At 36.6% G+C, this 25,518-nt stretch overlaps 1 protein-coding gene across 2 annotated transcripts in view; it reads left to right on the top strand.

The window, feature by feature from the left end:
• The window catches only part of GALNT1 (polypeptide N-acetylgalactosaminyltransferase 1), an 87,534-nt gene extending 62,329 nt beyond the window's left edge, over window positions 1–25,205 (top strand). For both annotated transcript variants that reach the window (XM_083868201.1, XM_083868202.1), the window contains 9 exons: window positions 233–399; window positions 7,377–7,584; window positions 9,075–9,245; window positions 10,714–10,831; window positions 11,794–11,974; window positions 19,047–19,186; window positions 20,178–20,276; window positions 21,071–21,205; window positions 23,568–25,205. In XM_083868201.1, coding sequence (XP_083724327.1) covers window positions 233–399; window positions 7,377–7,584; window positions 9,075–9,245; window positions 10,714–10,831; window positions 11,794–11,974; window positions 19,047–19,186; window positions 20,178–20,276; window positions 21,071–21,205; window positions 23,568–23,714 — 1,366 coding nt within the window. In that variant the 3' untranslated portion in view covers window positions 23,715–25,205. The remainder of the gene's footprint in view (window positions 1–232; window positions 400–7,376; window positions 7,585–9,074; window positions 9,246–10,713; window positions 10,832–11,793; window positions 11,975–19,046; window positions 19,187–20,177; window positions 20,277–21,070; window positions 21,206–23,567) is intronic.
• Window positions 25,206–25,518: the final 313 nt, after the last annotated feature.

The following is a 25,518-nucleotide window of genomic DNA, read 5'->3' as shown; positions in this document are numbered from 1 at the left end:
ATGATTTTCTATGCTAACTTTGGAAAGTTAATACAATTCTCTTTTAATTTGATGAACTTTACAGCACTTTGAGCATGTATAAAATGTGCACCGCGTGCTCCTTTGTCACACTCTGCATAAAATTAATATATCAGAGATGTTAGTAGCGATCAACTCAAGAGAGAAACCTCACACTTGGAGCTCTAACTGAAGTCTTGACCTTTACAAACACCTGCTCTAATTTGGCTCATAGGTGTAAAACGAAGGTGTATGCAGACAACCTTCCCACGACGAGCGTTGTCATTGTGTTTCACAACGAGGCCTGGAGCACGCTGCTGCGGACCGTGCACAGCGTCATCAACCGCTCCCCGCGGCACATGCTGGAGGAGATCGTCCTCGTCGATGACGCCAGTGAGAGAGGTAAGGATAACCTCAAACCTTAGCTTGCTGCTCTTTATATTCATGTCTTGGTTTGGCAAGGCAGATATCTGCCAGGGAAAGCTGGAGTTTCCCTGGGAATGGAAAATGTAAACCGTCCCCCCCGCCCCTTCCAAATTTTGCAATTAAAGGCTTTTCAGGCAAAGATTTGGGAATAGGAATAACAGTTCTTTGCTAGAAATATTAAGAATACAAATGTAGTAGTACAAAAAACAAGCAAACAAAACAAACAGAAAATTCTCGAAGCCCTGACAGAGTCAGAAATACAACCTGACGCCCGGTTGGTCAGAGTGTTGGAAGCAGTCCAAAGTAAGCCCTTCTGGAGTGGCAGATGTAGTTCTGTTGGAGTAGAGATGGTCCTTGTAGAAAGGGTCTAGTGATGGCGAGATGGGTCCAGTTTTCCTTTGGAAATCCAGTGGAAAACCACAATCTGGTGTCCTTACATCTCAGTTTTTAGGTAGGTAGGAACAGTTTGGCTCCCCCCACTGGGTGGAGCATCTCACAATGGGATGATGTAATGTGTCATGTCATTAGTGAACCTTAATGGCCCATTACCAAAAGATATCTGCCCCGCCCCAGAGGGTCGAAGGAGATAAGGAACAATGCCCTACCTAGTTTTAACAGCTGGCCCATTATAAGAAGGCAACTGCCCCACTTCCCCCTGGAGTTACAAGAGATAAGGGGAGATACTTCCCCTGGAGTTACACCTCCCCAACTGGTTTTAACAGATGGAATAGAATAAACATTTTTTTTGGTTACATAACCCAAGACAATTTCAAAAACTGAAGCTGATTTGATGTGGGCTTAGCCTTCCTTAGCACAACACAGTACCTGGGGCAGGGGGAGACAGTGCCCATTTTGAAATACAGATGGATCATTCTGCACTGAAATATGATGTAACTTCATCTGTCTGTTTGCTCTTCCGTTGACAGCGTGGAGTTTGTGTTTGCTTGGGGGTTTATTCTGTTACAGTTTTAGTGTTTTGCATTTGGAATTTTAGCACATTCGTACAGCTTGAGGGTGCTTAATACTTGAATCACATGGTGAGTAATAGCAAAGGGGACTCTGTTGCACGCATTTAAATTTACTGTCCATTAGGCTTGGTGTTCAGAGGGATCAATTTTGGTTATTCAGTTTATGGGAAGTTAAAATTCAGTTTCTGTGCTGCAAGAGGTTCCATTTCTTAATAAATAGTGCTCCAGATGAAAAGCCCATGCTACAGAATGAAACTTGCCATGTGTAATAAGCAAAACTTGAAGCTGATTTTTTTGTAAAATATAATAATATTGTTTAGATTTTAGTGTTCATAGTATTTTTAAATTGCAGCATATTAGAAATAAAAATAATATTCTATATAATAATCAACATTTAATTTTGGTTAATAGTTGATATTTGGCTTGTTCTTTGCTTAATATTTCTTGATGGTGTGGGTTATGAGGTACTTTTTTTTCCTTGTGTTGGCAAATGGAGGGGAGAGGAGAGTACAGGTTTACTAAATAAAACACATCTATATTTTTATATTGATCCACCTTTTTTTCCCCTCCATTTTGATTTTGAAAGTTTTCTACTAGAACCAATGGCTAGTAGGCCACTAGAAAAAAAGTCTTGACAGTGACCAGTTGTAGGCTGTTGCCTGTATCAGAAGGAATTCCCATGTGTCAGACATCAAAGGGTTTTACAGCCTGCTGACATCTCAGCCTGTCACTTCTCATTCCAGTGATGCAAAATTCATGTTTTGCTGCCTATGGCAATTCCAGCTTCAGAGTAAGATGTCTGACTGTTGTCCAGATGACAAGATCTATGTGTATAAAGAGAGGTGCTGGATTTGCCCCAAGTATCCCTATGGTACATGGGTAGCAGTGGCTAATGAGAGGTTTTAGGATAGTTAGGAACTGGGTAACAGGAGTTTTTGTAGCTGAAGACCATTAGACATGGATTTTTGCTCCAGCACTAAGGTGGTAGCAAATATGCTGAGTTGCTCCCTCAGGTTATGTGTGTGTGCATGATGCCTGGCGTGTCCTAGCTAGCCTGCCCCAGGTTGGCTTGGTGTGGAGCATGGCTGCCTGCAGAGTAGCTGAGGACAGATCCATCAGTGAACTGCACTCTCACCGCTCTGCTTTCCTGAGGAAGCACTTGGGTTGTGTTTGCACTTGTCCTCTGCTCCTTTCCTCTCTTAGGCACTCTCACTTGCTTTTGCCTTTCCTTTTTTACTGAACTCTGATGCCTAGAGAGGCTTCCTGGAACAGAGGCCAGACAATGTTACAAGAATAAAATAGGTATTTATTTAAAACACTTTCAAAGGGTTCACCTTGGGCAGTACAAGAGCCTGACCAGGGCTATACCCAAGAAGGACAAAAGGTCACAGATTTTCACACTTTTATGAATTTTAGTCCATTTACATATTGGAGTTAATTGTCCAATTACAGCTTCAGGTTATAAAGTCCCATCCTCACAGATTGCTCTCCTCAATTTTCTGTTGTTTATACTTCTTGAGCCTAAAGCTGCAACAGTATCCTTGGTTCTCAGGTTGGAAAAGGATTGTTTTGTCTGACTAAACTGTGAAGAGGACTTGCTAACACTTTATATGAAGTTCAGAGTTATATACTAATGCAGTACAGAATCTGGAAAATATGAAAGTTAAAACTTAAGGCATCAACTCTAAGTGCTTCAGCTAATTCCACTGCAATTTGGAAGAAAGAATAGAAGCATAAATACAATTACATTCTGGCAGCAGAGGAGAAATGCCTATGCAAAGTGCCACAGAAACGTGTTCAAGATTAAATGAGAGGCATGATTGACTTTTGGTTTTTTACAAAGGCACAACATCAAATTTTTGCTTTTTGCACTTGTAGGTAATTTGTAATTATCCTTCTTAGTTTATTGTAATTTTTTAACCTTTATGTAAAAATTTTACATTTTATTTATCAAAACAGTTCTTGGAATTAATTCAAATCAGTGCTAATTATTATTTGAGACAAGTCAGCTTTCAGTATGACCTAGAAATAAAGAGCTAGCTAATATTAGAATATGTAGACATCATATTACTTATGTTTTGCCTCTTCAATTTCTGTTTTAGAAAAAATCAATTTCAACATAGCAATAAGTGTCCTCACTATGAATCATAGAATTATAGTCCACTTAAAAAAGTGTGTGGCTTTCTCTAGATAAATTTTCTGTTTCTGGGTTTGGTAATAAAAACAAATTAACTTAATTCCAGGCTTAGAGAGCATATCATACTTTCTTTGGTGGTGTTACTGAACCTGTTCCAGTATTTCATTTTGGAGCCTGCCATCTTCATTTCAGATCACTTAGGCATCTTTTATTTGTTGTTACTTTCAACAATTATTTAGAGGGTTTTTTTTTTTTTTGTTCTGTTTTCCAAGAACTTGTTTTGGTTCCATCAAGCATGCTTTTACATTAAACAAAACAGAAGGGTACGATGCCTGAAGATGTGAAGGGTTTGTGTTTGCTGCTTAAGTATTCTGTTTGTGTTGAATTAAAACAGCATACTTTTCCAGAAAAAGACAATGTTCAGCCTGAGTATTATTGTATATTGAATTCTAACATCAGAGTCATTTTAATTGGGATAAAGTAAGCATTCAGTCTGCCTGAAGCACACTTTGTACCTGCTAGTGTCATGCTCTTAGAATAATGAATTTGCATAATAGCATGCATTTTTTTTATACCCAAAAGGAAAGCATTGGAGAAACAAGACTGTATCTGTAACATCGTTCTCTAGTTACTGATTGGAACTGCAACTTTAGGTTTTAAGTATTGATCTTTACTTTTCCTGTTCAAAACAGTTAACAGGAGAAATCACCATTAGCTGGTACCTCAAACTAGGTCAGCACCCAAGTGTGGTAGGCAGATTGCATCAGGACACACTACATCCACATTACTTAGCCACAGAGATACAGGTCAAAGCAATGTGACTGCAACTAAATCCTGCCAACAATACTTAAAAAAATATTCATACTTGTTTTAAAAAGTTTGCATTTTTATAAATATTATTAACCTGTATTTTATTGTAGTTAAATTTTAAAAAAGTTTGAAACTTAATTTTTCATTTATATTTATTTCAGTGTAACTTGGTAGTAGAATTGGCAAGGTATTTTTCAGCTGGTGCCCTTAGTTGACTTGAACGGAATATATTTGCTTTTTTGGTTTCCTTAGTTCTGCTACTTCCACAGAAGATGCTCAGTCCTTGGTAAAACTGTACACCCTTTTGATAGACAGAAGGCTTGAAAAGAATATCCACCACAAAGAGTTATAGCTACACCTGTGAAGCGACACGAATTCTTATTGTTCCAAATCAGAAGTATTGTGGAGATGTTTGGATTTTTAAAAAATATTATCAAACCTCACTCTGTCGGAAGTGTATGAAGCAATGCTGAAAAATTAGTCAGCTCTAATCCTGGGTCTCTTATAAGCAGCTGACTCTGTAACACATAAAGCTTCACATCTCAGTGTTCAATATAGAATTTAGTATGACCAGTAGGTTTGTATAAAAAAATAATCTCCATGGCTTTATCCTGATGTTTCTTGTAGGCCAAAATGTATTGCATTCATTAAAAGACTATTTAAATATTCATTTTTTTCTTTAAGGGAAAAAAAATTAAGGGAAAAAATCAAGTCTTACCTTATAAGAAACTGTTACTAGTTTCTGGCTGCATGACTAATCAAAATAGCTAGATTCCTGCTACTGGAACAAAGGGAGCAATTTGTAAGGGATGTGTAAGATTGCTCTTAGAGAAGGTGTTCTGGAGGGAAAATAGCTGCTTAGATTTGAGCATTTTACCCTGACTGCTCATAGCAAAGGAACTTCAGAAATCTTGATGCCTGAATTATTTCCTATGCTTTTATAGGGGTGAGATATCAAGCTTAATCATTTCTGCATATTTTGCTGAAGCTCTAGTGGTATTTTAAGGACACAGTTACTGGAGTTCTGTCACGATGTTTTGTTTCTGGAAATAATTCCTTCTGAAGCTTTGAACAAAGTGATAGTTCATAAGAATGCTCTTATGGATATGTTTAAACATGAGAGAAGGACTGTTCTTAACCTTTTTCTCACTTAGTGAAAACACTGTGCACATCTCTGATTCTTTCTTAGAGAAAAAAAAGTTAAAAGTACTTGATAAATTGAAATTTTAAATACTTTACCAAGAAAATGTAGGTAAGCTCAAGATTTTCATATGAAATACACTGAGCATGACTTTCTGTAATGTAAGATTGTGTTTCTTGACTGGCTGCAGTTGTATTTTTGTAATTTTTCTCTCTTCCTCCTGCCAGAATTTTACCATCCTGTTAATGTAACTACATTCAAGAACCAATGTCACAGCCCATATTCATTCATTTAAGTTTAAAGTGGATGAAACTACTTTAAAAGCTTATCAGTACTACACCTGAAATGTGCAGAGAAGCATGTTGATTTGTGTGACTTGCTCGTCAGATGGTGAGCATAGAGAGAAATGCTGCACAGTCTCTCTGTGTATATCATGTGTACATTAAAGCTATAAATATTGCCATGATACTAGCAATTTAGTGGCTAGTGATACTAGTAAATTAGTGGCTTTGGAAAGCTACACTGTAAAGAGATGAGACTATTTGCTACAAACTCAGTCATGATCTCTGTGCTCAACCCCAAAAGCCTTGCAAAATGTTCAGACATGTACACTTGGTTTGTACTAAGAAACATGTATTAATTTGAGTCTCTCTGCATATGCAAAATAAGAATTAACTTGCTTTGAGTTTCTCTGGAGACAAATATTTAGATGTGTCAAACTCTTCCGTACTTTTAGCACAGTTTAGCTTTTAAGACATGTCAGAACTTATTTCTGTGGGTTCTAGTGGCAGTCTAACAATGCACAGAAAAAAGTGAGAAGGCAATTAGAACTCGTTCATCTGGAGAAGTGATAAGGAATGGTAATCACCTTCAAGTCAGCCATGCCTCTTGAGGTTTACAAAAGAGTCACTAAAAGTTCATACCAAGCTTCCCCTCATCACCCCTTCAGTGTCACACTTATTTTTGTGTGAGTTACCTTCTACCTCATGTGAAATCTGACCACAGGCCCATGCACTGTTGTACAACTTTCAGCTCCCATGTGCTTTGAGTGTGCAATCTAATATTCCATAGCTGTGCAAGAAGACTATTTTGCCTTTTTTACACATTTAGAAACTGCAAGTTACTGCAGAAGTCTGTCTCTGTGACTGTCCATTGCATTCTCCCTCATCTCTTTGTTCTTCCTTTGATATCAATCATCACAACTCAACAGCTCTTTGCAGTGCAAGTAATTTTGAGTCTCTAAGTGTATGGTAATTGGCTGTTGTATTTTAAATAACTTTTTCTTTATAGTTCATGCTATGTTGGAATTTTTTGGTGTTACAGATTCTCATTTATGTATAACTTATTATCTTTTTTTTCTTTTAGGTGTCATAGTGATAATCTAATAGAAAAAACATTAGCCAGAAAACCCTAGAGAAGGCACATTTGAAAAATCAGTTTGATTGTGCTTTAAACTTCTCACAAAGAAATTATCTGTAAGTTGCAGTGCTGTAGGAGGCAATTCATTGTATTCAGCTAGCCAAACCATATCTATATTTCCTTGGCAGAGAAGTGTTATGTCCAAGAGCACTTGTGCGTGTTTTTGAAAATAATATCACATCTTTTCTGCGGTAAAAACTTGAGAATCCCATCTGAGTTTTGTGTAAGCGTTCTACCCTCTCTTCCTTTTTGTGTGTTCCATATTGAAGAAATAGGAGGAAGAACTTTCTGTGCTATTGAGTGAATCACTTGGGAGATGTGGAAAAGAGTATTGTGAAGTGTAGAGGAAACTAGCCGAGAAAGTAGAAAAAGGATAGACAAGAACAGGGGAAATGTGTCTTAATTCAAGACTCTTCATTGAAAAAAAAGAAGCTGAGCTACGTAACAAAGTTTTGATTATTCTGATCATTCTTTACAGACTTCTTGAAAAGACCACTGGAGAGTTATGTGAAAAAATTAAAAGTACCTGTTCACGTGATCCGAATGGAACAGCGTTCTGGATTGATTAGAGCGAGATTAAAGGGGGCTGCTGCTTCTAAAGGCCAAGTCATCACCTTCCTAGATGCTCATTGTGAATGTACAGTAGGCTGGCTTGAACCTCTGCTGGCAAGGATCAAAGCTGACAGGTAATTATCCATCCATTCACCCATGTTGGGTTTTTTCAGTTTTTAAGGAATTGTCTAAGTATTACAAAATAGCCTACAAGCAAATATCTACTTTCTGAAGAGCTGAATAAATTCTCGTTGGTATAAGGATAAAAGGCTAATTTAGTTAAACTTTTAAAAGTAAAATTCTGTTTCAAGTGAAGTTTATATTGGGATGCATGGAATAATGCATTAAATAGTGGGAGCAATTAATGAAATTGAGGAATTAGGGGAAATTGAGGTCTTTGGTCTGTAGCTTGGCCTATCACTTCATGAATTTGGGATGATATTCTTGAGAAAGGAATCAAGTCCTGATTCATGTAGCACCAACATTGTGAACAAGAGCTGTTTTCAGGCTCTCATTTTGATTTCTTTATCACATAATGGTTTTGATTGCGGAAATCTGGGCTGTATCTTTGTCTTCTGGGATGTATTTTCTAAAGTTAGAACAATTACTGGAATCATGCTGATCTACACTTATATGCACGATGGGAATTGTATTGGGGACAAAAGGGAGAGAATTGTCTGCTTTATAAAATATTCATACATCTGAACAGTAGCTGCAGTTGTCCGCTAGTCTGTTAGTAGACAACATATTAAATAGAATAAATTACGGTGCTAAAGATCCTTAGTTTTTTATTGTTATAGATAAAAATCACACTTACAATTTGATGTTACAAAATATTGTTACATGATGAATAAGCCACAAATAATGAAGAATCTTTGTTTAGTACTGTGTAAAGACAAAGTAAACTGTTATCATTAATCAGGTTTTGTGAGACTACAATACATATTGTTACAATTTGTGCAAATATCTTAAGTCCTTTGAATTCAGTTGCAAGCAACCTCTGAATCTTTTTGCAGAACTTCCCATGAGAGGGAGCCTGCTTTGAGCATAGTTACTAAAGTGTCTTTAAGATAATTAGAATTGGTTTCTGTGAATATAAGTATTAATAATCTCAGGGCAAGGGACAACAAGGCCACTTTGTATCGACTATGATGCAGTAGTTGTACATTGTTAACATTTACTATCATCTCCTAGTCCTGAGGATGAATAAAAATACTTACCCAGAGTTAATATCCAAGTTTTAATTTCAAAATACGCAAGTTACTTTGACCAACTAGATACAAGAACCTCTTGTATTCTATCTAATCACTATGTAGTAATAAGAAAGTTGGGATCATTATTTCTGTTTGCAGAGGGATGAACATTTATTACTGATAATAATGCAAATATGATTTTAAAAAAAATCTACCATTGCCAAAATTGTATCAGATTTACAATTAGTGGGACAGAATTTTAGTAAGTTTCCTGTTAATAATTTATTGAATAATGTTATTAAGAGATGGTATTATAAAAATTTCAACTGTATGTGTTAAAAACAATATTTTAAAAAAAGCATCTTTACCCTTTTGATTAATAGATTTTACTAATTTAAAATCTAATAATTTTGCTTCTTTCCTTTTCCTAGGAGGACAGTAGTGTGTCCCATCATTGATGTAATCAGTGATGACACCTTTGAATATATGGCAGGCTCTGACATGACCTATGGTGGCTTCAACTGGAAGTTGAATTTTCGTTGGTACCCTGTTCCTCAGAGAGAGATGGATCGACGGAAAGGAGACCGAACCCTCCCTGTTAGGTAAAGAAAAATTATTAAATTGGTTTAAAATCTTTATCTGATATTTGCTTTTTATGATCAACTTGAAAGTAAGTACTTAATGTTGTTAAGTACGTAGTCAAACATTGTAGCATCTTTTTTGCCTGGTTGAAGGAACAACATAAAAGTTCTTGCATGGATCAGTTGTTGGTAACTTTTGGTAGCAATAAAGGAATCAGTCACTTTGTCACTTTGGAAATATTTTTTCATTTATTTTTGCTAATTACTGCAGAATTGCTAGGTTTCAGATAGCACTTATAATGATACATACGTTTTTAACAAAGCTTTTTTTTTTTTTTTTAAATTGAACCTCATTTTTATCTTTTACCATAACAAAGTAAACTGTATTTTGTAACTATGCATTGATTTTTTTTTTAGTGTATGCATGTATATTTGTGTATGTGCATTTATATGCAAACCTTAAGTCTTAAAAGGAGGGATGGGAGGTGAATTTATACTTGGATGTCATGTAGGTTTATGAGAAAGGTAATGAGAAAGATAGTTTGGGGGTAATGTGTACCTTTTAACAGTTGGAAATGTACATTTTCTGTCCTTACTTTTCTGAAAATTGGGAATTATTTACTTACAGTAAAGCTCAGGATCTGGTCTTTGCTGGTTTTTCTTTGTCTTTAGTTCAAGAAATTAAGAGGTCTTCTCAGGATATGGCTAATTGTAATTCTCTCTTCCCCGTTTCCTTTTAGTGGGGGAAAAGACATAGGAGTTTTTAGTTAACTCGTCACCTAGCTTGTATTTTATGTGTCTTTCAGAAAAAGTCCTAAACATTCAGGAAAGTAGCTAGTGATATAAAATCAGATAAGCTAAAAGTAATTAATTGAAGTACAAAGTTATGTCATAGACCTAACATGTGATTTACTTATTGTATATTTGTTATCTAAAAAAAGTTTAAATTTGGGAGACATTTTTAAAACTCTGAGAAACTACTAGCAGAGTTTTATTTTTTTTTTTGTATACCAATAAAGAATCTGTAAGGAAAATCTGGATGTAACCCTGACTGTACAATTTTCTTGTATGAAGCAATAAAAGTGAAAGCAAGCAGGCTGCTTAATGGCCTCCCAAAACTGTTTCAAGAGCAGTAGCCTGAAGTATAATTTTCCTGTATGAAACTGGTTTCTTTTTTATGAGTTTACAAGCATTGGAGCCAGAAGTCCTTCTCAGGAATGACAGCAGATTTCTAGGGACTGTTTATCTAGACACCAGGTTGAAGTGAGAAAATAAGGAGAACTGCCACTACTAAATTCCATCTCCGGAAAAATTTGAGCCAGCAAGTACATCAATGGTAACAGAGTTTGAAGGGAAGCTTACTGAGAAGGAGTATGTTAGAAACTTGGGAAATAAACAGCTATTTTGTCAGTGTAAGTGTGAAATCTATCTAAGAATGTTTTTATAGTGACTGATGTGGGGGGTTTTTTTGTTTTTTTTCTTCCCTCAGGACACCTACAATGGCAGGAGGCCTTTTTTCAATAGACAGAGATTACTTTCAGGAAATTGGAACATATGATGCTGGAATGGACATTTGGGGTGGAGAAAACTTAGAAATTTCCTTCAGGGTAGGTAAAACTCTGCAGTGCTCTATTAATCATTAATGAATTAATCAGAACAGTGCATCTGGATTTCTGTAAAACACAGATCTTCCACCTGCACCATTATCCTATTCTGTTGCAGCTGGCCCTTCCCTGCCCTATTAAGTTCCTCCAGCAGAGATACACAAAGACTGTCTGTCAGTAAAAAGTGCATGATGAATTGTTGGTGGAGCTTTGTGATTAAAAGATTAAGATGGTTATTCTGAAGAATGAGTGTTTGTGTGTTAAAAGGAATTCAGGTAGAAAACCTGTTGGGGGAGCATCAGTTAAGGGTGATGTCATCAGTGCATTGTTAAATGTGTCAATGGAATGTGAGCACCTCTGTTACAAACCCTCTCTTCTTGCTCTTTACTGACTTCATGATTTCATGTGTTCATTTGGTTTTGGACCTAACCTGTGTTATTCTCATTTTTGTTCCTACCAAATAGCACCATTTCATTTCATTTTTCTTGTCAGCAAAAAGTAAATAGTGAAGATTCTTCTGAAGCACTTCAGCTTTCTGAATCTGCCATTTTTTAAGGTCCAAGATAAAACTGAAAGTATTTTCAGAGACTTGGGAAATGTATGGGGTTTTTTACGTGGAGATTCCGTTTTATAATGAACTATTTTAGACACCTGTTAGTTCCTGTGATTCATGAGAGCCCTTTCCTTCCTTTGTGGTCAGCTTACCCAGTTCTTTAAAGTAATCTCTGGCTGATGAGGTATTGCTGTGGAGGCTGAAATATTTTCATATGCTGCCTTGCTTGGGCTTGTGTGCCTCTTTAGCTGTTGAGCAGGAAAAAATATACAGCTCTTTTCCATACAGTATGGATTTGTTCTAGACCTCAGCTAATGTTGTTTCCCCACCTTGGAACAGAAGCAAGTGATTAATATTTTGGAACTTTTTTTAACAACTTGTAACTATGCAATAATTGTTCTATCGCTTCCAGATCTGGCAATGTGGTGGCACTTTGGAAATTGTAACTTGTTCACATGTTGGGCACGTGTTCAGAAAAGCAACACCGTACACTTTCCCAGGAGGTACAGGGCAGATAATCAACAAAAATAACAGGCGTCTTGCAGAAGTCTGGATGGATGAATTCAAAAACTTTTTCTACATTATTTCCCCAGGTGAGCAGGTCTTTGGTTATGAGAAATACTTATTAAGAATTAAAATATTACTACTGGGAAATAATATATTTATATGTTATTACTTTGAAGTTTGCTAAGACAGAACTCACTTTAGGTGTACAAAAAGTAAAGTCTTAATTGAAAAATAATTTTGTTAGCCAGAGATATGCCCTGAAGGGGTTTTTTTTGTTGTTTGCTTTTTAACATGAACATGATTTATGAATGAGCTTCCTGTGCAATAGAATTGAAGCTCAGTGGAACATCAAAGAGCTCAGCTGTAGTGCTGAAAATTAACCATCCTTAGTCATATCAGAATGTGCTGAATTTTGGACTCAGGCTTCCATGTTTTAGGCATTCCACATTGGATACATCAGAAATGTTTTAAGTGAAACCCAGAAGTAGGAGTGGCAAAAGTGAATATCTTCTATCTTGATGGAATTTGTACTTCACTATCTAGAGTATAGGGGCAAGTTTCCAGTATAGTTGACTATGATGATATTTATTATGTTTCTTTATGTGGATGTTAGCAAAACAAGAGGATGTAAAATATGAGCGAAAATTTCCCGTGAACTCAGATTTTCTGCAAAAAATTCAGGAGAAGAAAGGAAGCATGGGAAATACTGAGTTATTACTTTCAACTACAGGTTATTTTTATTGTTATGTAAAAAGAGAAACTTCAGGTAGTGACAGCCAACCTTTCTAAATACTCGAGACATTAGACTTTAGGTACTAAGTGGTAGTTTTATATGCCACATCTGCTTTTCCAAAGAAATTTCTTTAAAGCTATTATTTCCTTATGACCTGCTTATTAAACCTGCATTACTATTGACATTTAAAAGCTGTAATGCAATGTAATATGAGTCTGAACAGTGTCAAATTTTAGATTATGGGTTTTACAGACGCTTGTGAGAGCAACTGACAGTGCAGATTTATGGTGGTTTTGTCTTAAAAGAATGCTTTAGTCAAATGAGACTGTCTAAGACTTTTAATTAAAAAGAAGTCTTTCTATTATTCAAAGCTTTTTTAGGTGAAATCAGAAGGTAACAGCTTATTGTTATTGCCCTGTTGTGTAATTAATACAGCATTATGAATTCAAATATGAACATCTATAAATATTCAGAAAAGTTGTATATAAATAGGTGCAGCCTTTTTTGGTAAAGATTACTGTTATGCATCCATGTCAAGCTAGATTTTAAAATGTACAAAGTTGCAGGAAGATGTAATTATAAAAAATAACCAATTTTTTTTTAAAATGTTAATTACTGATAAGCCATGATAAGGCTCTGTTACTTTTTATATCACCTCTATATTCCTTCCATTTTGTGCAGTAAACATAAGCTACAGAAGGAGTTACACTCTGTGAATTTTGTAGGATTGGAGTTTTTTTGGTAGGACTTTCATAGCATTGTAGAATAAGCATGCATTCTCCAAAGACACTAAAAATTCTGAAATGGTGAAAAGTAACTTAAACAATCATCTACAACTGCATTGTATATTTTTGTTTCCTTTAAAAAGATGCATGTCTACATAATTTTTATGCTAATGGGCTGAGTGATTGTTGGATAGAGATGTGCTCCAGCCAAGCTGCTCTTAGAGCATCTGCACCTGCCGCCTGTCACACGCTCTCGTTTGTGTCCCCATGACCGTATTGACCATGCACTGAAGTTCCATGCCAGCATTTTCAAGTGTCTCGAGAATAGGATAATATTGTATCTGAATAAGTTGGGTTATTCTGAAATTGATTTGTTGCCTGGGGCTGCAGGGAGAATACCCAATAGTGTGGGTCATTCTTTAGCTCTGATGAAAATCTGTTGTTCAGAAAATGAACACACAAATGTACTCAGAGCCACTCATGCCTCTCACCCCCCAAATCCACATAAGTTGTGAGAGCCAGTAGATATTAACTAACAAGGGCTCAAGGACTAGTGTTTTGGGAAGTTCACAAACACCTTATTCTTGTAATTCTGTTATCTCCAATCTTAGCTGGGTGTTGCAGACTGTGATTTTACCCATTGACAACAACTAGCATCAGTACAGGTTTCAGTAAGTCTCTTGGGGGCATTAGTTGTTTAGGAACTCAGTGAATCTCTGCTAGCTTGGCTCACTGAGCTTTTCTAGATATCCTTCTAAGATAAAAAATTAAATGTATAGTTCTTACAGAATGCTGGTGTAGTAATCCTCAGGCAGAACACAGTGTGCAGCCTGTGAAACTGTTTACTATACAAATGTGTACTTTCGGTATTACTGTGGCAGTGCTACGAGTCCTTGCAAGGAGCGAGGTGAGGATTCTTAGGCTGATGCTGGTTTGCAAGCCTTGGATGCAGATGAATGAGGAAAGCAAGCAATCCTCTGTGCGCCCAGGATTTTTCTCACTGGTTGATATGGATGCAAAAAATTGGATTTTGAAGGAGATAATATACTGACAAGCATCACTGAGCCTAGCTAACAAGATACTTGTTTCCTCTTTTATATTTTCTTTCTGTTCCCCTCAGATAGTGAATCACAGAGGGATTCATCCAGGGAAGCAAATGTAAGATTCTCAGGTAGCTTTCCCACTTCATGTAATCTGTGTTGTCTGGGAAAAAAAGCCTTGCTGCTTGAATGATAGGAACTCAAGAGATTTTTACTATTGATGTAATGTAGTTAAATGGAAAGCTGCCCTCTTGAAAAGTAAGCCTGTAATCCTTTGCTTCTTTTTTAAGTATAGCCTAGTGGAAACTGCTACTTGTCTGTTTTAAGCTTGTGTACATTTGAGAAGCCATCCCTCTGCTTGGGAGTGGTTAGGTACAGATGGAGGTTGGACAGGAACTTGTTGCAGCTGTTGCTCAGCCAGAATCAAGCCTGTCTCTTTGCAGGCAGCAGCTCTCCTCCCCAGCAGCAGAGGCACTAGCTGCTGGCCTTTCTCATTAGCAGCTAGCTTTCCTCACAGTCCTATGTTCCACCAGGGCTCTGTTTCCCAGACCATTTTCCCTTTGGCTTTCAGAAAACAAATCCAGCATGTGAATAATCTGTTTCCTGACTCCACTCATTCTTTCTCTGGACTCTGCCACTTCTTTATTTCTAGTGCTGGTCGTTCATCAGTTTCTCCAGGCTAAAAGATTAGGACAGTATTGCCCAAGATGAGGAGGCCTCATAAGCTGGTGATGCCTGTCTCACCATCACAGCTTGCTGTGAAGGGAGTGCCTTGCTTTTCATGTCAGGTAATGGGGCTTCACCTCCCCTCACCTGCTGATCCTTCACCTGCATCAACTGCTTCCATGACTTACTGGATTTGTCAGGGTTATTTCTCCTGTGGGCTGGCTCTCTGGGGTTAAGTTAGAAACCAGCACAGGAGGTACAGCAGGAACCTGAAGGTGAGCAAGGGAAAGCTGCCCCTTTGGCAGCAGCTGCCAAGCATTAGGCTGGTCAGCTTTGCCCCAAAGGGTATATTTTGAGATATTTTTTGGTATATACCCAAAAGGTGTTTTGCCCTGGGACTAAGTGGGCAGGCAGAAAGCCTGAAAAGACAGCACTGTGAAATTACCTAAGCAGGGATCATCTAGACAGAGACAGGGGTGAGTTATCCTGAAAACTGGATCCATGGGCCTCATACCTAATCACGGCATGCCCTGGTCTCTAGCCAGGCACAGTAAGTCAAGGTGCACTATGTAGAACCTGGAAATGGAAAACATTGTTTGTGGTTGATAGGGAGGACAGAGGAGGGACTGAGTCCACATGTTGCAGCGTAGCTAAGCCTGTGTTCAAAGAACATACTAAATGTTTCCATGTGCTTTTCTGTTCAGCTACTAGTCCCTATTAGCATTAATTGGGAATGCAAAGAATGTAGTTACTCAAATTGGTTTTAAATTATTATTGCTTATTGAGTTTCATAATACTAAATAAAAACAAGTTATATTATTTTTATCAGAAGGCTAGATTTAGATGAAATAGTTTGCATACCTTGCTTTTGAAAATGACTGAGCAATTTATAATCATGATGATAACAACATGCTATTTTTCTTCAAAGGAGTTTAGCATAAATATATTGCCACACATTAAACTTGAGCAAGGAAATCTTCAGCTCCTAAAATTTTGAGGATGGCAGAACTTTGGCACCATGGCTGGTGCTGGTGTGGCTGGATGATTTAAAATAGATGTTTTTTGTATTACTAGTATTTATATTTTGAGTATGTCTTTAAGCATGTGTATGGAAAAAAAAGCATGTGATTGTCCCACAGCTAACAGCAAGCTGTATGACAAATAGAATCATCAGGGAGGCCAAACTTTTAAATGTAATTAAGGTTGGGGGCAGGGAGATTGAAGAAAAATATAGTTATGGTCAAATAAAGGCAATAGAAGCAATGTTTATTAAATACTATTTCTGATTTGTGTGATGTGGATGCCCCATCCCTGAAAATGTTCAAGGTCATGTTAGGCGCACCTTTGAGCAGCCTGGTACAGAGGACTGTCCCTGTCCATGGCAGAGGGGTTGGAATGAGATGATCCTGAAGTTCCTTATAACCCAAACCTTTCTGTGGTTATATGACTCTTTCCTTTTTTGGGGTTTGTTTTTTGGTTATTTTTTTAATTGACCAAAAGTTTGAAAAAATAAGTGGACATGACTGTCAATCCTCACGATGCACATACCTTTGGAATGTGGCTTAATTGCATCCTTGGAGGAAATCTGATCTAATTTATTTCTGCAGTTTGGTTTTTGTTTTGTTTTGTTTTTAGCTGGGCCTTTGAAAAAATGTCCAAAACCCCTAGAGGTTTATATGTATGTCACTGTTGTAGGTATACATATAAATTTTACTGATCTGTGGAGGAAATAATGATCTAAACCTGTACCTAATTTTTGGTATACTTTATACTTTGCTGCAGGTTTCCTTGTTTTCTTCCATTCTTTTTCCCCCACAAAAGAAATTCCCCATAAGTAACTGGCACTGCACTGAATTGAAATACTCAAGGTACTATCAATAAGGTACCAGAAATCTTGGAAACAGAACAATTCAGCCTTACTAGAGGACACCCCTAAGGCAGCTCTTACCTGTTCTGCTCTTCAGTCCACCTGCTAACCTGCTGCTCCCTGTAGTCTTTGTGTATGGTTTGGTGCAGACCTGACTACAGAGAGGATTTTTTAAAAATACCTTTCTGAATAAAAATGGTTTAATGGCATACAGTGTAACAGAGTAAAATCAGCTGGCATTTTTGTGTGTGTGCTGACATTTAAAACTACTTTAAGAAACAGTGTTCTTGTGTGCTATTAAGTCTCACTTTACATTTAATTATTTATGGCTGTGACTTTAATTCTTATTGCCATTCAGTGATGTGATAAAGCATTAACAGTGCTGTTTTTGGGAACTCAGTGAAGCAACCTGAGTATGTTTTGAGTGTTGTAAGGTTGTTGTGAGAGTGACATGATATCTGCTTCATCCATCAGCTGCTTTTTCATCACTGAAAAATGAAGAATCCAGCACTTAGCTGTGGTCAGAACCTTTCTGTTCTTAAATTAGCTTTTGACAGAAAATTGCTTTTCATGAAAGTAAATATTTGCATTACAAGAAAATAGAACAGCTTTCTGTGGCTGGGTTGGTTTGTCAGTGGGTTTTGTTTGTTTGTTTGTTTAAATTTGTCTTGTATTTCTTGGTTCTGGAATTTCTTTTGTGACTTGAAAGCCCAGACAGAAGTTTTCTGGGATTCTATACAAACAATATTTCTTTTGTTTTCATTCCCTTATCAGTATAGTTTTCCAATATATTTGTTAAAATAAAGTCCTTAATTAAAAAAATAAAAAAAAAGCCTTAAAACCTGTCTAACATTTTTTCTTTCTGAAATATTGAGATTGTGTTTTTCATTGCCATTTACAGACAGCTAAAGTTTGGTCCAATTATCTGTCTCAATTGAGTAGAAAGACACCATCTGCTGGCAAGTCCATTTAATACACGGTGTGCCAGCTTAGAAATGTCTCAAACTCTTTCCAAGGTCAAGAATTTTAGAGGTAACTCGTAGTCCTCCAAGTGGAGAGATTTCTGAAAAATGTGTGCAGCTGGAGATCAGTAGTGTGGTGGCCAGCTGAGCCATATTTGTAGTCTGTTGGGGAATTTAAATTGCTGGGACCAGTTTTTGTTCTTTTTCTTTGGATTGGGTTTTTTGGTAGCATACTGCATTTGACCTGTGTGATATAGAGTGTGGTGTGGGAAATAGAGAAAAGACATGATGCTTGAAAAGTAGAAATTATCCTACTATTATGAATTATTATTATTGGAATATTAAATAAAATAGTGCTGAATTTGGGTGAAGCAAAAATATCTGCTGTTCATGCACATCATCCTCAAGCCATCTGCAGATGGGACTTGCACAAATTAATTTTCAGAAGGAATTAAAGCAACCATAAAGAAGTAGGAAGATACAGGAAGAAGGAGCACTTTGATAAATGAGGAGCAAAGGAATAAAAAGGCAAGCAAACTACCACAAAAAATGATAACAGTCATAATGGTGAACATACTTCCTGCAAACGCTGCGGTTATATTGAACAAAATGCTGAATTATTTAAGGTTTAGTGCTCTGTATGAAAGCTGCTTTCTGCCTGCTTTTTTGTGCAGTTAGATAGATGATGAAGAGTCCAGCAGGTGGTACCTGGCTTACAGAAATAAATTAAATTGGAATTCTCCTTGCTCCATGGAAGGAGACTGCTGTGTTATGCTACATAGATATGCACTCCAGTTACCACTGGGGATAGAATGGCATTAGTGGCTAAAAAAGGTTTCAGCCTTTCTCCTCTATTAACTTAGTAAGTAGCTACATTCAAATTGTTCCACAAACCACAGGTAAGAAATTGTCATGCACAGCCCAGATGTAGCAATTCTATCTGTTGTGGAAAAAGAAGTCACAGGTCTTGACAGACAGGTCTTGTTCTCTCTGAGTATAAACAACATAATGCTATACTAAGCAAAAAACTCCTTTGTATAGAGGTGAATTTTTAAAGAGAAAGCCTTTCAGGGAAGTAGTAAATTATACTGATGGGTTTTCTTATGAAGTGGAATTAAATTATTTTTATTGGCAGCAATTGAATACAACTTCCTTTCTTTTTCAGGAGTTACTAAAGTTGATTATGGGGACATATCATCACGACTTGGGCTGAGGCGCAAGCTCCAGTGCAAGCCTTTCTCCTGGTACCTGGAGAATGTTTATCCTGATTCCCAAATTCCACGCCATTACTTTTCTCTGGGAGAGGTATGATTTTATCTTTCATATTCATCTTCCTTATGTAAAGTACATTGTGCAGTAAGTGTGCTTTGAACTGAGTAGTGTAAGCAAGTTGTCTCCAGCAAAGTCCAAGTATCTTGCAGCTGTGTTTCTATCAGATGTAGAATGACAAATCTAGCTTCTCAGTGGGGCAGACAGATGAACTTTGGGATACAGTACTGTAATTTGAATGTTTTCCTTTTTTTCTGCTACATTACAAATTGTCTCATAAATGGCTTTAGAAATATTGCTTCAGAAATGTAGTTGTGCATAACTTTCTGTATTACGTTCTCTGCATAGAGTACGAGTGAAGTTTTGCTTGAAAGCTGTACTAGGTCAGGCAAGGTCTTTGCCTAAAAGCTGTTCTGAACTTTAACCCCAGAACCCTCACCAGTTGCCAGCAAATTCTAGTGACCCCTAAGCCTTGCTGGGCATTTCTCTTTCTTCTTCAACCTTTTTAACTGCAGAAATAGTACAGATGATTCTGTCCTAAATAAGTAGGCACCCTCTCTTCTACAACTCATGTTGAACTAAATATCAAGTTTTCTGTAGAATGATTTTCTACTGTTGATTTTAAAAGAAATATTTCAGCAGAATGTGCTTCTTCATGACTATCAAGAGACTTGATATTCATGCCTGCTTACTATATAGTGATATAGGGATTCATACTTTTGAAGATTTTGGGCTTCAGACTCAATTGTGTCCATTCTGTTGTGGCTGAGTGTTTGAGCAAAAAATGTCCCCAGGATGGAAGGATCCCCCAAAGAAAGCAAAAACAATCATGGTTCTGTAACCTGGTAGCTTGAACATTTGCTTGAGAGTTTGAGTCTTGTACAGTGATGCTTCATTGCTAATATGAGTCATTTATTTCACATAACCTCTGGTGTATGGAGAGAACTGGTTCCACTGTGGTTTGATGTGGACCTAATTCTCTTCTCAAAATATCAGCCTTTGGTGATGTGCTCTTTTTCCCTCCTAGATAAGAAATGTGGAGACAAATCAATGTCTGGATAACATGGCAAGAAAAGAAAATGAGAAAGTTGGAATCTTTAACTGCCATGGAATGGGTGGCAATCAGGTGACAATTTTTAAAAAGGAATTTTCTTAATGTATTGAATTATTTGAGGTACTACTACTCATAGGGATAATTCTTGGATGTTTTCAGTAGTTATATTCAAAATATTCTTAGGAAACCCTCATTAAAGAAAGTGACTGTAAGAGGAAATGCATGAGAAGATTTGGTGGTGGTTTCTGCTTGTATGTTTTTCAGGCCTGATTGCAATACATTTTAGATCAACTTTAAAGTCAAAAACAAATCATGAGAGGAAAATACTGCTGTGAGCTAGACTTCACCTCCTGTAGATTCTTTGGAAATGCATTCTGGTTAGAACTCCTGATTGGCATTGTTACCTTAAAAAAAAAAAAAAAAAAAGGAAAAAAAAGAAAAGAAAAGAAACATGCCTGTGCCTGAAATATATTTTTAATATATCCTATTCTGGGTGTAACTTGTGGGATTTATTTTTCATCTGTTTTTTTGTTCTTGTTGCTTAATGATTCTTTAATTGTTTTCATATAAAGAGAGATTACCTGTATTTGGAGATTCTCCTGTTCCTTCACAGCAAGCAATCTTCAGTTCAAAAAAGTCTGTTTTGACTGAAGAGCTTGTGATTGTGTTTATACTTGATTCCCAAAAAAACAAATTAAAAAAATCTTCCCATGCCTCACTATTATGAAGAGAACAGAAAGCAAAAGAAAAAAAAAGTAGTGGGAATAAACGAAGAAATGCACAAATGTTTCCCTTTCCCCTCACTCCGGGAATCTCTTGGTTGAAGCAGTTCTTTTTTCAGTTCCTCTCATTCTTTTTCTGTCTAGGTTTTCTCATATACTGCCAACAAAGAAATTCGAACAGACGATTTGTGTTTAGATGTATCCAAACTTAACGGCCCAGTAACGATGCTCAAGTGCCACCATCTAAAAGGAAATCAGCTTTGGGAATATGATCCAGTGGTAAGCCTTCTAATGACTTTTGACTGTAAAATGGGACAACTTGGGCTTTTACATGAGTCTGCAAAGCAACATATTCCAGTGTGGGACCACTATCGGACAGACAAAACATGAAACAAAGTCAGGGTCATATTCCCTCTGTTACTAATTCACTGTGTAGTCACACAGGGAACATCTGTGTTGATTTAATTACCTGGTGAGTTTTGGGGGAGCTTTTGGAAGAATGGTTTGCATATGCTTTGGGACCCTCTGGAGAAATATTGTCTGACAATGTAGTCTTGTGTTAGAATCAGGTCAAAAATGGAGATACCTGGAGTATTCCAGGTATCTGTTGGATGAATAATAGATGGGAGTAATGATGTGGTGACAAATTTAGCACTTGGAGTCTTGTCTTGCACAAAGTTAAAAGGAAATACTTGTCTAATTAAAAAATGAGAATTGTAAACTTATAAAGATGATTTTACATTTCTAATCATGTTATGTCTAAGGTATAGGTGGTTAAAACACTTTTATTTAAATCATGCTCTTTCTCCTACATAATATTCAAATTTACTTTGAAGTTCATATGTTGAACTGCCAGATCTAGAAATCATTGTCCATTGATCAATTTATCATTAATTCGATTTTCAAGCTCTAGAAATGATTTTGTGATTGAGTAATGCAGTCAAGAACTCTGACTTCATGGATAGTTAGAAAAAAAGCAGTCTTCAAGCTTGTTAATTTAAAATCAGTTATTACAAAAGACAGTTGTGAGACAATTTGTGGATGAAGAATCTTGCCAGTATTTGCAATGACTATTTTTAAAAAGAACTTTAAGATATTTAACTACTAAAAAATCATTTCACTAATTAAATAGCAAAGTGGTGGTTATTTCTGACTAAATACACTTGCTATATACTCGAGCAGCAGAGGTGTTAACAAAGCCTGCAACCTGTTAGACTAAGTGCAAATATGTGTGAATGAAGATTTTGTGGTGAGGATAGCAGTTAATGTGGAAGACAATGGATCTCTGCTAGGATTTCTGCACATTGCTGGCAACTGTTGATAGGACACTGAAAAAAGCTGAAAACTTGCAGGATTAAATTAGTCTTGAGAACCATTCATTCTTGGTTTTAATGTAGTTAGTTTACCTGATTTATGCAAATAATATGAATAATATTACTACCTACAGTGATTTACCAAAGAGCAAGTGCTTTTTATAAGCTTTCTACCTTAGCGGTTATAAGCAAAATGCATCTTTAGACACTTATTTGCAATAATCTGTCTTGCAGTGATTGTCACAGACTTCCTCAATGTTGATCCTCAGCCGTAAATTTCATTATATGCGTTTTCTCCCTTTATTTTGTCAGTAGAAAATCTAGGCATAATCCTCAGAACATAACTGAAAGCTGGGTAATAAAACACAAAAAAAAGTTATAGGGCACTTAAAAGAACTCCCACCCACATAGATTTTTAAAATATTTTCTGGTTTGTTTTTTTTCTCTTTTCTGCCTCTGTTCAACTCCCTCCTTCATTCCTCAGCACCTCTATGAGTGCAGGAGATTGACATGCTCAGATTTTTGAATTCGATTTTTTATTTTTGTTACCCTTTGCTGCTTGTGCACATAAGGCCACGACTTTTCAGTCGTTCCAGTGTCCTGGCCAAGCTGCTAAATGAGACAAGAAATACAGGTAGTAATGCCTGTGGTATCTTAGGCAAGCTGGTGTGCTGAGGAGTATCTGTAGTACAGTGGCAGGAAATGCAGATTCTGAGATCTCTTCTCTGTGAGGATAGTGCTGAGGTGTTGGCGAAGTGGTTTACCAAAGATTGCATAAGTGAGATTAGTAGGTATTGCAAACAGATATATGCTTGTGTGAAGTTGCACATACTTCTAATAAAAGTGCATACTTTTAAAAAAGAACCCAAAGACTGCTGAAAGAACATAGTGTAAGGTCAGTATTGTGTGCCCAGCTGAGGAAAAAAAAAGTCCTTTTGAAAACATATTCAGTGTGTTCATTCTGATCTGATAAAAGCTACTATTATAATAATAACTGAAGCTGTATATCTTACCAACCTGTAATTTCTAACTCTTCAAAGATCCCTAGCTGAATAGCCTTATTTAAAGAATGGTGGATGTTGCTTGACAAAGAACATTATTTAGAAGTTAAGACTGTTTTCTTTTTCATAAAGCATTGCTTTTAGTGTTTATAGTGTCATATAGCATATGTAAGTGTTTTTTAGGATTGGGATCTGCAGTCAGTAACCACAGGGTCTTGTCTAGTTCCTACTTACCATGGAGAAGTTTTGATGCCAACTAGAAATTTTTTGGTTACCTTAAGCCTGGTGATTTTGATAAAGCTAATTTCTTTTTATTTTGTCTTGAAGAAATTAACCCTGTTGCATGTGAACAGTAACCAGTGCCTGGACAAAGCCACTGAAGAGGACAGCCAGGTACCCAGCATCAGAGACTGCACTGGCAGCCGCTCCCAGCAGTGGCTGCTCCGCAACGTCACCCTTCCAGAAATATTCTGAGAGGTTCTGAAGAGAAGCAAAGATTGACTGGGCTACCTCGGCTGATACTTTGGCTACGCTGTTAAGTAGCAACAGAAGAAACTTCTGCTCGGCAGAGTCCACAGTTCCTCAGCTGTTAGAACTCCTGCAGCTTCTCACTATCTGTGAACCAGCCTTCCTGTATGAGGATGTGAAACTACCACACATAGCAGTGAAACTGTGCCCACTGATGTTTACAAGATCGAAAGAGTTTCTTCCAGCAAATAATTTAGAGAACCTTTGGACAGTGGAAACATAATCAATGAAATAGTCTCTCTGAAGAGCTACATATCGTTTTAGTTTGCTTGCACATCAGTAACCTCTGCTGAAAGTGCTGTTGTAATGAAGAAAGTTTCAAGAATTCTTTCTTTTCTGGTTAGAAGTGGTAACCAGACTACTAAATATAGGTCCACAAATAAATGAAAGAGAGAGCTGGAAACCAGATTCAGTATCATGACATAAGAATTCTGTGGTTTAAAAGCAAAAAGTAAACAGGGTTTAATGAAACTAAATCAGAACTATGAAAAGTACAATTTGTTATAGTGAAGTATCAAATTTATATGTAGATTTTATACCTCAGTGGGGGAAAATAACCAGGTCAAAAGGCGATTGTTTCTCTTTTCAATTGTGTGATAGTCCATAAATACTTTTTTTTTTCTCCTGGTGAGTCTAAAATTATTTGGGGCGCAAACAAAATGAGCATAAGAATAAACTGAGCTCTTGAATGTCAGATCCACTTTTCTTTTAATTTTTTGGCTGTTGGAATTGTATCTTTTTATTACTGTCTGAAAACTGGAGGTTAACATGCTGTCTAACTTTTTTTTTTTTCTCAGACCTGCCATTTCAATTTATACTTGGGTCAGTCAGTTTATGGACTTTCATGGCCAAACAAAAGATTTAAGTACACTTTGAAATTAAGTTAACTTCCGTATGCTTTAGCACCCAAGACTTGTACTACTGTACTACAATTTTGTTTTCATAGCAATAAATCTTTTGTTCCTTGTTTGATTTCAGTCATCAGAAGGCCAGAAGAAAAGATGATTTGAGTAAAAGAAGATTGGCAAAACTGAAGGTTTTCTGGAATCCTTTTTCACTTCATATTCAGATGTGCTTCATTGTCAAGTGCATATTTAGATTAGACTCTGAATTGTAATGTTGATCTGCTGCTTTTTTTCTAATAAAACCTAAAGAAAAATAGTGAAATTGGCATGGTTTTTAAAGTTAACATAGCCAAAAGCAATATGACTATGTCATTACATTGGTCTGCATTTTTTAACTGAATTGCTTTGTTTTGTTAAGAAAAATCTGTGTGGGCTGATCTTGAAAATGAGCCACTGAGTGCTCAGAGTATACATTGAATTTTCTTTTGGAAAGAAAAATGAGATTTGTTTAATGGAGAGGATATTTTTATGATAAATGTCATTGTTTGGCCAACTGTCCTGTAAAGCAAATTAAACCTAGACTCATGCAAAAGTTGTGTGAAATTATATTTGGCTGTTAAGGCCATTTTAGATTTATTATCCCAAGTTGCTGTTGTCAGTGTTATCTCCATTATTTCTGCAGCATTACGCAGGAGTATTCATACAGAAAGCAGGGGAAAGGTTAACAAATTGCACTATTACACTGCTAGTTTAAAAATACATAGGATGAGACAATGTGGGTTTAATAATAGACAAAATATCCAAATATCTAGCTATCTTCTGTTGACCCCTTTGTTTGGATAGCCCTGCAAATCTTATGAAATTGACGTGGGTTTATAAAAGTTATTTATAAGAAATATATTGAA

This window comes from Zosterops lateralis (genome assembly GCF_965231275.1).
Source record: "Zosterops lateralis genome assembly, chromosome: 1".
NCBI lineage: Eukaryota > Metazoa > Chordata > Aves > Passeriformes > Zosteropidae > Zosterops > Zosterops lateralis.
Note: the sequence above shows the minus strand (reverse complement) of the source record. Positions and strands in the feature narration are given on the sequence as shown.